The sequence below is a fragment of the Hirundo rustica genome, chromosome 9 (assembly GCF_015227805.2).
Source record: "Hirundo rustica isolate bHirRus1 chromosome 9, bHirRus1.pri.v3, whole genome shotgun sequence".
Taxonomy (NCBI): Eukaryota; Metazoa; Chordata; class Aves; order Passeriformes; family Hirundinidae; genus Hirundo; species Hirundo rustica.
Window position 1 is genome coordinate 18,924,750 of NC_053458.1, and position 12,223 is coordinate 18,936,972.

Sequence of the window (12,223 nt, forward strand, 5' to 3'; positions counted from 1 at the left end):
GTCATTGTTCTTGTATGTGCTGTTCATGTCAGTTGTTTCTCCTGAGCAGCACGTAAGTGCACGGCACCCTTCAGCTCTGCACAGCCTTGTTTCACCCCCATCTCTACTGGGACACAAAAGGCTTGGTAGAAGTAATCCATTTGATCATTCCCTTTCTACTCTTATATAAAGTCAAGTCAAACCATTTTTTTTTTCCTCACTAATTCTCATGTTAGGCTTCCAGTGACATCATCTATCTAGGACTTCCAGGGGTGTGTATAGAGTTATTTATTTATTTCACTGATGTTGGCAGGGTTTAAATCAGACCTGGAAAGTGCTAACATGAGCAAAGAGAAGACATTAAAGACAACAAGAAGTTGAAATTTTTTCATATGAAGGAACGGATAATTTTCATATTTTTTTTTCCTAAAAAAATGGTTTGATGAATTATCAGGGTTACATGTTTATCAGGAAGACATTTAGCTTATTTCCTTGGGGGTGTAAAATACACTATGTAAATTTTAGTTGGCTTTTTCAACATATTTTATTTATGTAGTAGTATTTTTCTGAAGAATAGCACTATATTTGTAGCTAGAGCAATATGTAATATTATTGCACGATATGTTGGTGTATTTTTAAGAAGGGAATCTATTCAGTGAGCATAAGAAGCAAAATGTGCCTTTATAAGTAAAAAATGTGGCAATACTTTAAGCCCTTGGAAACAGGATGTAAATATTGACATGCTAATATACAGCAGAAACATGCTGGTTCTGAACAAAGACTAAATAAATCTGTCTTTTCATTTAATCCTTCTGATACAATTCACATAGCTGTTAAGAATACTTACCACTAAACTTACACTAGAATGTTTTATTTAAAAGTTAATTCAGTTGAGTACTCTGAAGTTATACACAGAAAGTATGCAATGATAACATCCTCTTATCACACTAATACTGCACCCTGAGAAAGCTACTTTCATTTGGAGGTGAAATGTGGGATATTACAGAAATTTCCCAAATAGCCAAAATAGATGTCCGGAGAACAAATTTTATTTCTGTCATTTGTAGGGATTATTCTTGGCCTTCGCTGTTCAAGCAAGGAAGAAATAAAGAAAAGGACTGGGAGAGCTTGGGAAGGCACCTGTCACTTAAGAGGAGTCAAGGATGTCTTTTACTGTTCCACAGAGTCAGTTTGGACTATGCAACCAAAGATTTAGATTATTATAAATTCAGCTCTTCATATCTGTAAGAGCATCGTTATGTAGATTTTCTCTGAAATCATTTTGGAGTGGCTACTGTTACAGCATTCATTGTGTCCAGCACATGTGAGGTGTCTGAGCAGAGTTTGCCAATTCTCCTGCACAGGCCAAGACTCAGGGATGTATCACCTACGGGAAACATCAAAGCAGTTTGATAAGGATACCAGACCCTGATGAAAATAACACCACCTATTTTACCATGTTATTTATATATGTATGTTGGCATTAGCTGAAGGGGTTTTAGGCTTTCTAACATTTCCATTTGCAAAGTAAACTGCCAGATTAAAAATAATCTTTGGCTCAGATGTTGCAGTGAGCAAGCAGAAAGCTGTTGAGGGTCACAAAGTGGTTGGAGGTCCTGATGTCAGTGAGGAAGAAAGAAGCGAGCTGCTTACTCTGATTTGTTTTAAACAACTTTTAGTAGAAACAAAGTAGTGCTGTAAAGTCTGCCAGGGTTTGCAGTCCTTTATTCAAGAAGACAGTCTTTTGCTTATGTGAGTAGCTGGCTTCCCCTGTGTCCATCATGTGTTCTTTGAAGTTTCCACCCACTGCCCAATAGGTATTCCCTTCCTTTCAGTGTTCTGAACTCTGGCCTCTCTGCCATGTTTCTTGGCTTCTTCCTAAAATGAATTGGCCCACTGTCAGCATCACAAATCTAATTTGATTATTTTAAAGAAAGACCAGCTAACTCCATATGGGCTACAAACAGTCAGAGATCTAAAAAAAAAAACCAAGGCTAATATTCCCACGGGAATTTGCATTGAAGACATTGCAAGCGTGAGGGAATTCTGTGTGCACACAGTGCAGTGTTGTTCTGCACAGGAGTTTCAGTACATAGCAAACTTCGTAATCACGGTTTCACTAGAGCCAGGAATTGTTCAATTGGTATTTAAATTACTATCTCAAAACTGTCCCTTCAAGTGTGTAGATCTGAAAAAGACTTTTTTAAACTGGCATTTTGGAGTACGGGTAAATTAATACTGAATCATCTCCTATGTTTGATTCAGTGGGAATACTGTTCCTTTGAAATAAACCGCAAGCAGAGCATTGTGTAAGAGGGACGCAGGTTTACAACTCTCACATTGTAAACTAATGGTCTGAGTCTTTACCAGCTTATTCACAGTAGTATTTTATTAGTGCTACAGCCAACAAAAGCATATTGCTTGTGTTATCTATGCTTCTTTATAACCATATTACTGAGATTACAGCAATTCGTTGCCTGACATTTATCTATCTGACTGTCAAATCAAATATTCATGGAGTGCTCACTGCTGCTCAAAGTAGCCTGGAGAAATAGTTCCAATCCCTCTGGTTACCTCTCAGTATCTCCTAGCTGGTTTTGAGGGAGGTCTTGCATTATGCATTTGCAAGATCCCATCTCTTTGGTTATGTGTTTCTGGTGTGAGCACTTGTCATTCCTTTACTGTGTAATTTATTTGATGGTGTTACTGGTATGCTATTGCATTTGTGGTGTGCAGCATGATTTTGCATTGCTTTTTATAACGTTGGTATTAATGGTGAGTTTGGTGGCATAGTAAGAGAATAAAGATTATGATCTCTTCCCCAATGGATAGCAGCAGATAGGAAATAATCTATTTCATAATGGAACAATGTAAATAAAATATTACTCATTAATTAAAGGTAATTAACTGAAAGAGAATACAGTTAGCTAAATGCACTGAATCTTTAAAGTAGCTAATGTTCTTAAAATGCTGTGAGCATTTTGAATTTAAATACATTTTAAATGCATGAATATTAAGGAATTGAAGAAGGTTCTTGTGAACAGTCTTTGGTTAAAGGATTTCCATTAACCAAAGACTCACAGATTAACCATTAACCATGGACTCAGATTCTCAGAATTCCCTGGTTGAATAGGAATGTCTGTCATATTGTTAAGCTCCTTGAAAGTGTCCAGAGGAGGGCAACAAAGCTGGTGAAACGGCTCAAAGGAATGTCCTGCGAGGAGCACTGGAGGATTTTGGGCTTGTCTAGTTTGGAGAAAAGGAGGGTGAAGGGTGACCTCATTGACCTCCACAACTTCCTGAGAAGGGGAAGTGGAGAAGGTGGTACTGATGTCTTCTCCCTGGTGTCCAGTATAGGAGGTGTGAGAATGGTTCAGAGCTGTTCTGGGGGTGGTTCAGAGTGGACATTAGGAAGCATTTATTGACTGAGAGGTTGGTCATGCACTGTAACAGGTTTCCTAAGGGAGGTGGTCAAAGCCCCAGGCCTGTCAGGGTTTTAGAGGCATTTGGACAGGCATGAACTAGACAAATAATTTTAGATCCCGTCCAACTGAAACTATTCTATTCTATTCTATTCTATTCTATTCTATTCTATTCTATTCTATTCTATTCTATTCTAATGTCATTCAGCTTTTGGACTTCTCCCAGTCTCCAGCAGAGACCTTTTGAAAATGCTTCTGAAGAGTAAAAAACCAAAAGGTTAGTTTTCAGTGAAGGTCAGTTGCAATAACTTCAGATTCTTCCCACCAGGTGCCTGAGAAGAAACAGCCTCATTTTTGCAGGTTTTGTGCTGAGAAAATGCTTGGAAGTATCATTATAAATCATTATAAATCATTAGAATTTTCCAAGTCTTTTCCAACTGTAAAAAAGGAGTAGAAAAGTGAAAAAGAAGCAGCAGAACAGATTTGTTCTGCTGTTATCTCTGCGGTAACAGGTTAATAACACTAATATTGCATATTTTACTGGAATTTTTTATTAAATATTCGTGAGGGATTTTTGTATAGCATAATTCTTTTGATTTTAGTCAACATACTGGTTTAGGCTACCAGTCTTCAGAAGCCCTGCCTGTGCCAGATGCCTCGATAAAGGTCAGAGGGGCGTGACTCACCTGTGAGGAGGGTGTTGTCACCGCCAGCTCTGGGCAGGACAGTCCCACCTGTGGTGTCCCAATTTCCAGGGCAGATGCACAGCTGGCCCGGATTGGCCACGCTGGCTCCCGCCTTGGCACGGATTGGCCGAGCCCTCCTCCTCCTCTGTCTCATCTTGCTGGGGCACTGGCACTGCCCGGCTGCAGCTCCTCCACACTGACCACAGAGGGACCGGAGGATGCCCACGCATCAGCACTTGGTCGATAAGGTGTGTTGGTGGGGATGTGGTGGACAGGGCGCACACTAACTGGTGATGCTTACTCTCAAAGGCTAAAGAATAAGTCTGTGGCTCATCAGGGATGTCTAGGAGAAGGAGAAAAATACTCATAAAACATGGGAATAGAAAGGGGTATACAGGAATTAATCTTAAATTGTGGGCAGGATGGACTTGCAAGGACCATGTTTTTCAAATGATGGAAAGATATTTATCATATTAATTAAATGCTCTATATTTAAAAGCTTTTAAAACAACTTTTGCCTCTATTCAGAATTTCGCCTAAGGCTTTGGAGGAGCAAACCACCAAAGTGTCTCTTCCTGAGTCCAATAGACTTTGAACGCATTAGCTAACTAGCACTCAGGGATTTAATTGCTGGCCTGAAGTCGTATTAGACTAAATATGGAAGAGGATTCTTTAGGTAGCAGCTCAGGTGTTGGAAAGGTGAGGGCCATGTAGACTCATAGGGAGAAAGGTTTGAATCTGTGATAAAAGAAAATAATTAGAATTTTTCCATCAGATGAAGGAACTGAGTATATAGTTAATTTTTCATAATTATATCCTATTCGAAGTTTGCAAATAATATTCATTTGCCAGAATTCCCTGTGCTTCTATTTTATAAATATTTAGGTTTTGTTTCTTTACATTTTTCATGGAGAAAATGTAAAATATGTGATGCAAGGTAACATGATTGCATTGAGTAAGTATTGGAACTCGAATTCCATGGAAGTTTTCTGCCTCAAGTCTGGGCTTGGAATTTTTTAAGATGCTAATATCTCTCTTTCTCATCTAAAAGCTAGTTCCAAAAGTTGACATGATGAGACTCTTAGAATACCTCTCGAACTGTTAAATCAGAGACCTGATGCAAAGAGAAGGCATCTCCGCCATGTTTCAACACGTTGTACTTGTATTTCTGGCTCTTTTCTAGCAAGAAGAAGGGGAAAGATTTCAGACTGGCTTTCTTTCATGGCAGAGTGCGGTTCCAAACAATTTTCCAGTCCTAGCTAAACTAGGACTTTGGGCTTTGAAATGGAACATCTAATTAGAAACAGACTTTTTTTTCCACCTCTCCATGAGTCAGGCAGAGATTTCAACAACACACAGACTGGTTCATATTAAATCACTGTTTACTGCATCTGTTGATATAATGGCACCCACATGCTGTATTTAAAACATAATTAGAGGTGGGCCTTGTCAAAATCGTCACAAGAGATTGGATAACCACACCCAGCGTGCTGATACCAAAACATGATGCTTACCAGGATCCCATTAAAGTGATACTTTGATGAGGCTTTAGAGAGGTACAGTCTTCATCTGCTTTAAAGACACAATAACTTGCGTCTATCACTTTCCTGGTTGCTGCTCTGAGTTATTGTGACACCATGCAAACCTTCATCCTCCTACTTGGAAATCTTTCAACCTTTCACAGTCACCTGTTTTATTATTTGTTGACTCAGTGGTATTTTAAAAAGTTGTTGCAGTTCAGAGTTAAGTACCTGAATGTTCAAAGTTGTGTCTTTTCCCCCTGTTTCCAGATGTTTCTGTTACTTATTTCATTAGCACATAAAAACCAAAATGATCTTACACAGTCATGAATGAATTAAGATAAAAGGTACATGGTATGTATTTAACATATCTCTTACATTGTGTTTGAAGTGCTTTAAAAAATACAAGTAAATATCTCCATCCTTTCTGTTACTCTCTGTTGTGTCACACAAGGCAATACTGTAGCAGACGGCATGTAAAATAGTATTATTAAATACTTTTGGGGATTTAGCAGTTTTATCAGCAATTTTGTAGCTGGAAGAGTGAGTTGTTCATAAGATGTAATGGCCTTTTAAATTATGTAGTGCCATAGTTGAATGTTCAGACTTTGAACATAGGCTGGAAAATCTGGTATTAAACACCTGAGAATACTATTCGGAAATGTTCCCTTTCTTTCTTGGAAACAGTTTACCATCATTGTCAATACTGCAAGTGAACTATAAAGAAAATACATTTTTTCTTCATGGACAGTCTTGGAAGATTGGACTTCAGTCTTGTCTCTTAGTTATTTATTGTGAATTTCTGTACTGGTTATAGTTTATTCTTTACTAATACGAAGCATGCGTTAGTAATTTAGCATTTTTAAACTGTTTAGAAGTTCCGGAGGACTTTGCAGAAAGCTTTTGTTGAGTCCTTCAGGAAACAAATACTTTGAAAATCTTTAAGAGTACTCCAGGGCATTTAACTAGACTTCTCAACCATCCTTTGGAAGTGAGAGCGGGGAAAGCAGTCAAAGGAGAGCATGCTAATCATGGTTATATCTACAATTTGAGAGAGCAAGGATTCCCTCTGAGTTCTTACACAGACCTGCTGGTGCAGTAATAAGGAACTTTGTTTTAAGTACTTTTCTAGTTCAAAGGTGTAATTAAAAGCCAGCAGGCATGGCTGTTAATGGATTGCTGACATGTAAACTGAAAATTTAAACTTCCATTAATAATTCAGTATTTTTAAATTATGATATTTGTGTCTCTTATTGCACTTTTCTGCCAGTATATATAAGTATTTTAATTTTTTTTCTTCAAAATACATGTATGCAAAGAGCAGCTTTCTAGGCTTGCTTTGTTTCCTGTCCTGGGGAAAAGCATATATTTGCCAAACATGGCAACTACTTTAAAAAAAGTTACTATTAACTGTATTGTCTTTTTTTCCACAGATGAGGAGGCACTCCTGCTTTGGTTTTTTGATCTGTGGGATATTTTTGCCTGGAATCCTTGGTTTTCCACAGACAAATACCTCAATTGATTGTGATTCTCTGTTACCAAACTATGAAGCTGAACCACAGTCATCTGCACCACCATATATTATTGCTGTATCTTTTGATAACTTTGAGCCAGGAAATGAAGTCCAAGGTAAACAATCTGAATGACATAAAATCTTTTTCCATGTCTTCCAGAATTACCAATCTTCATTAAAATCCCCCCATTTCCCTCTCAGTCTAGATAATTTATTTTTTAACTTCAATCTTGTTCATGTATACCTGAGATATTATTATTTTTTTATGTTTTATATCTGTATGTACATACTTGTATAACTGAAAATGCATTCTTTCTTTCTTTTATCTTTATCTAATAAATACATCTTAACTTTATGATGTAATTTTTGTCACAAAATTAAAATTAAGTGGGACAGCTGGCCAAACTGGACTAATAATTAGTTGCTCTTTACCTTTGTATTTGGGTATTTGCTGTTGAATCAGGCCTCTGCAATACAAAGGGATCCTACTCATTAGTTCTTCACATGCTGTCATCCTACAGGAAAATAAAAATCCGGGACGCACTATGAGACAACTTAAGAGTGACACATTTTGAGTCACCCTTCTAAAAGCTGCATCCCAGATTTCATCACATTGCAGGAGGTGGAGCTATTGTGGTTTAAACCACCTTGTTATCTTCCTAATCCCAATTTGCTCTCTGGATGGAGCACCTTAACAGCCTTGTTTCTCCACACCATGATGCCATCTCATGGTGCTGTCACACTTCAAGTAACTTGTGAATGCTTCTTTTCTAGCCATTCATGCTGGAAGAAGCATGGAATTGGAAGAGAGTTGTGACCTGTCCTATGTCTGTTGGATCTCAGTAGCTGAAAAAAAGCATTATTCACAAGTAGTTACTCTCAAGCTGGGATTTTGTTTTACTTTAACCTAGTAGCATGGACATACTTCCATGGAGAATGATGCATAGGGTGAAGAATGGAGAAGCCTTAGAGTCCTGTTACTGCTGCCCTTCTTGGGAAAACGTGAAGAGCTCCTTCAAGGATGGGAGGGCTCTGTAAATACTCTTTAAATATTTAAAATACTATTGACAGAAAAATGGTGGATGGATTTAAGTAGAGGCAGACTGTTCAGCAAGTTAAATGAGATTTATCATGACAAAAATGTTGAATCCCAGATGCTACTAACATTGCCCTTTTTTGTGCCTTTTTTCCCCCTAATCATGGCTTTTTTTAGCCATGCTTTTTTCATGCTCCCAGCTGTAAGGGCCCAGTTCTTGGTCTCAGGGAGTTGCACTATGTCCCCTTCCATTGCGGCTGGTGCAGTTTCACTGTGACATGCCATGTGCCACTCCAAGGTCATCCTTGCTGCCTTTAGTTCTGCATTCAATGCCATTGCTTCTGGGACACCTGGGGAAAAGTAGTGAATTAGGACTGAAAGTTGATGACAAATTGAAAAGCTAATTACACAGATGTTTGGAAGTTCTAAATTATCAAGGTGTAATTGTGTTTTGCCTTGATTTTTGTGTCATTCCCAGTTCATCTGCCCTCGGTTTTAATGATGACAGATATCTTTGTTCATAAACCATTATTCTAGTTTTGTTTGCCAAAGTCCCTAGTAATGGAATTAGCAAAGAAAAGTTGTAACAGATCATAGCAAAGCAGGAAACTGCTGAGCTCCTTCAGTAACAAAATTGATTAGCTCATATAATTATTAACTTTTCATATTTAATGTAGAACATGGAAGCCAAACTGTAGTTTCTATCTTTCCACTTGTAATACGTAAAAAAAAATGTTTCTGCATTTCAGCCTTATGCAAAAGCTAACCTTTTCTTGTAAAACAGAGGTAGAAAGAAATGAAATTCTCTTTCTCCTGTAGCAGTTTTGACTTTGTAGGCCTAATTAGACAGAAAATAAATAACCTTTTGGTCAGTAGGGCCACTGCTCATTTGGCAGAGCAGAATTCTTTTTGAAATTTTCAGTAAACCATAAATTTCATATTTCTTTATAGAGAAGCGCCTTTCCAATTTTTTTCCTTTGGCTTTATTCTCATTGTCCTTATAATTAAGAAAGTGTTTTAAATGGTTTTTAGAATTGTACAGAGCTTAAAGTAATTTCTGAACTGTGCAGAATTCTGCACAATGCAGTCTCGTGCCTTGGAGTGAAGCAAATTACATGGTAAACATTTAGGCAGTTAAACATTAGTGGTATATGAAATTTACATTTCTCAAAATGCCTCTTTTCACAGTAACTCTAGAAGCACTTGGAGATGCTGGGTTTAAAGGATTTAATCTACAAGCTCGAGAAATAGATGGAGATGTTCCTGTTGGTACTTTTAAAATTACAGATCCAAACACTAAAGGCTTGGAATGTCATAACATGACGGTATGTGTGCAGTCTTTGGAATACTTACTGAAGCTTGGGTTTCTTTTAAATAATATAGGTAGGGATCATTCTTTATACAGCAAAGCTATTTCATCAGTAGAGTTCAAAAGGTTAGGTTTTCTCAAGAACTCCATTTATGCTTTATATGTGGTATGAACCTAATGTAGAAATTCCTGGCTCTTTGTAGGAGGACATCAGTGTTACCTGTTGTAGTGGAGACAGTTTCTGTAATAATATGGGTAAAAGTCACTCTTGCATCTTATATAATTATACATATTTCTTTTTAATCGCAGAATTCAGCAGTAAGTCATGCCAATTCAGATGTGAAACAGAAGATTACAACAACATGGATTGCTCCACAGGATGTTAGAGAGCTTCAATTTATGTAAATAGTTCTTTTTCTTTTTTTTTTTTTTTTTTTTTGCCTTGAAATTTTATTTCTATGTTGAGACAGACCTGTGTTGCTGTTTCAGATATTCCTGCCCATCATAGCTTTTTTAACACTTTGCCATTACTTCACATTATGTTCATTAAATAATGATTTCCATTTCAAGATATAATTGCAAAAGTTAATGTCCTAAGATCTTAATTTATGTAAATGTATAATTCCATTAAGCATAATGCTATTAATGGATCTTCAAGTAGCCACTTTTTACACTTTGAATTCTTTAATTACAACAGCAACACAATATGACTGTAATTCCTTCCCTGAAAAAATGAAATTCAGATTCTAGTCACTTATACCTTTCTGGATTTTGAACAGTGGCAGATCAGTAATTTGATGTAAATTCTTCTAGTATAAATTTTAAAATAAGTGTATGACCTATGAACTTCTGACCTATGAAAACAGGAGACTTATTTAGCCTACTTTTAATGCTACATTTTTTGCAGACGTGAAAAAGCTTGTAAAAACACCACCTACTCTAACAAATGCATGCTTGAAGTGCATTGGAAAATACCTAAATATTTGATAGCTTGTATTGTTTGAAGTGCAGATTTATGATAGGGCCATTTTTGCCTTCCTTCATTAAATCTTGAGGAATACCAAGAACAGGTAAAAGAATTCTTGTGGACATTTGAGCCAGTGTTCCTCACTGGAGTCTGTGCTTCTTCAAAGAGTGTCTATTCCTTTTCTGCTTCTTCTCAGCATCTGTTTTAATTACCTTCAAAATTGTGCTGGATGATAATACTTTGATAGAAAATAAATTATTTTGTTTTCTTTCTAGTGCAACTGTTGTTCAAAATATAGAGAACTTTTGGGTTGGAATTCAAAGTAAAACTCTCACACCAACACATTCTGAGTCAGTTAATGCAACAGGAAAAAGTAAAAGGAAGGTATGTGTTAGTGTATTTGAATGATAGAAATTAATATAGTAATTAAAGTATCTTTGGCTTCATACAAGACATACACTTGTTGTCATTCTTACATTAACTAAGATGGCCAAAATCATTAGATGTTTTCAATAATTTTAATTTAACTGCCTAATCCTCTTATTAAAGTGATGAAAAATTAAATATTATTTTTCTCCCACAGAAATGTGTAAAGTAATAATCTAGCTATCAAAACAATCCACGTCTTAAAGCAAAAAAAAGAAAGTAAAATTGGATATAAGGAGAACTGTACTACTGATGTACAGTGCTGTTCTTAACTGCTGTCCCAGCCCTTGGGAACTGTAACTGTAGCATATTCTTGAAAGGAGTTGGTAATTTCTTTTTGCCAAGAATTATGTTTGAACATAATATATATGAAACATATTAAACATTGGCAGCTCAAGTAAAGAAAGTCTCCTTGAATCTACTGTATTGGACTGCAGCAGCACTGCTTTATGTGAACTTGTGATGTAACCAAGAGTGAACACATCTCTTAAGTCTCTCACTTCACAAAGTGTATTTTCTGTTTCCTATAAGCTGCCTTTTTCTTTTCACTAAATAATTTCTAAATGCTTCCTTTTTTTTTTTTTTTTTTTTTTTTTTTCCCCCACAGCTTTTGATAGAATTAGAATGTAACAAGGTAAGAGCAATTTTTCTTCAATTTCCCAATTTTCAGTTACCTCCGTTTTAGAATTCTTTTCCTACTGGTCCAGTTGTTTCATGTAGCATGTAGCATGAAGATTCTATTGTACCATTCAAATTACTTTCCTAGCAAGATGTCATTTATGCTTTCATTTTTTGTTTTCAGCTTTGAATGTATTTTTAATTAGTTAACATCAGTTTGCAAATGACATTGTTAAAATGTGTAATATATTGTCAGCCAGGAAACACTTGATTTCCTCACTCAGAAAATCAATGTGAATTCAGTTGATTTCCTGTTTAAAGTAATCTGATATTTTTGCACCAGTCAATAAACAGTAACTGGAACATGTATTCTCTTGCAGCGTGGAGGGACTTACTCAACAGGCCGATGCATCATGGTAAATATTCCTTCTCCATAGACATTGACGTGCTGCTAACTGCCCAAGAACTCAAGGCCTAGGCAAAAGTTGCTTCTAGACATGTCTTTATCGCCCTTGTCACATGATTTAATTTTCTTTTTGTTAGTTTACCTTTGTTGATTAGAAATCCAAAACTGTCAGCCTTGTTACCATTTTTTTCTGCAGATTCACTCTTCTAATCTGAAGTAGATCTGTAAGAGAAGTTTTAATTTTTCTCTTTTTGCTCTTTATTCTTAGTGTTTTCTTGCTGTTCAAGATCACATATTTCAACAGCTCTGAGACCTTGCCTTTTGAAAATCATGATCTAGAT

At 36.5% G+C, this 12,223-nt stretch overlaps 1 protein-coding gene across 15 annotated transcripts in view; it reads left to right on the forward strand.

Moving 5' to 3' along the window:
- The window catches only part of LOC120756434 (hornerin-like), a 72,966-nt gene that overhangs the window by 20,006 nt on the left and 40,737 nt on the right, over positions 1 to 12,223 (forward strand). For 14 of the 15 annotated variants that reach the window (XM_040072805.2, XM_040072810.2, XM_040072811.2 and 11 more), the window contains exons 1-7: positions 4,274 to 4,335; positions 7,041 to 7,236; positions 9,345 to 9,481; positions 9,775 to 9,866; positions 10,708 to 10,816; positions 11,466 to 11,492; positions 11,857 to 11,892. In XM_040072805.2, coding sequence (XP_039928739.1) covers positions 4,306 to 4,335; positions 7,041 to 7,236; positions 9,345 to 9,481; positions 9,775 to 9,866; positions 10,708 to 10,816; positions 11,466 to 11,492; positions 11,857 to 11,892 — 627 coding nt within the window. In that variant the 5' untranslated portion in view covers positions 4,274 to 4,305. Of the gene's footprint in view, positions 1 to 4,273; positions 4,336 to 7,040; positions 7,237 to 9,344; positions 9,482 to 9,774; positions 9,867 to 10,707; positions 10,817 to 11,465; positions 11,493 to 11,856; positions 11,893 to 12,223 lie in introns of those variants that run through there. The other variant, XM_040072807.2, reaches the window with a different exon arrangement.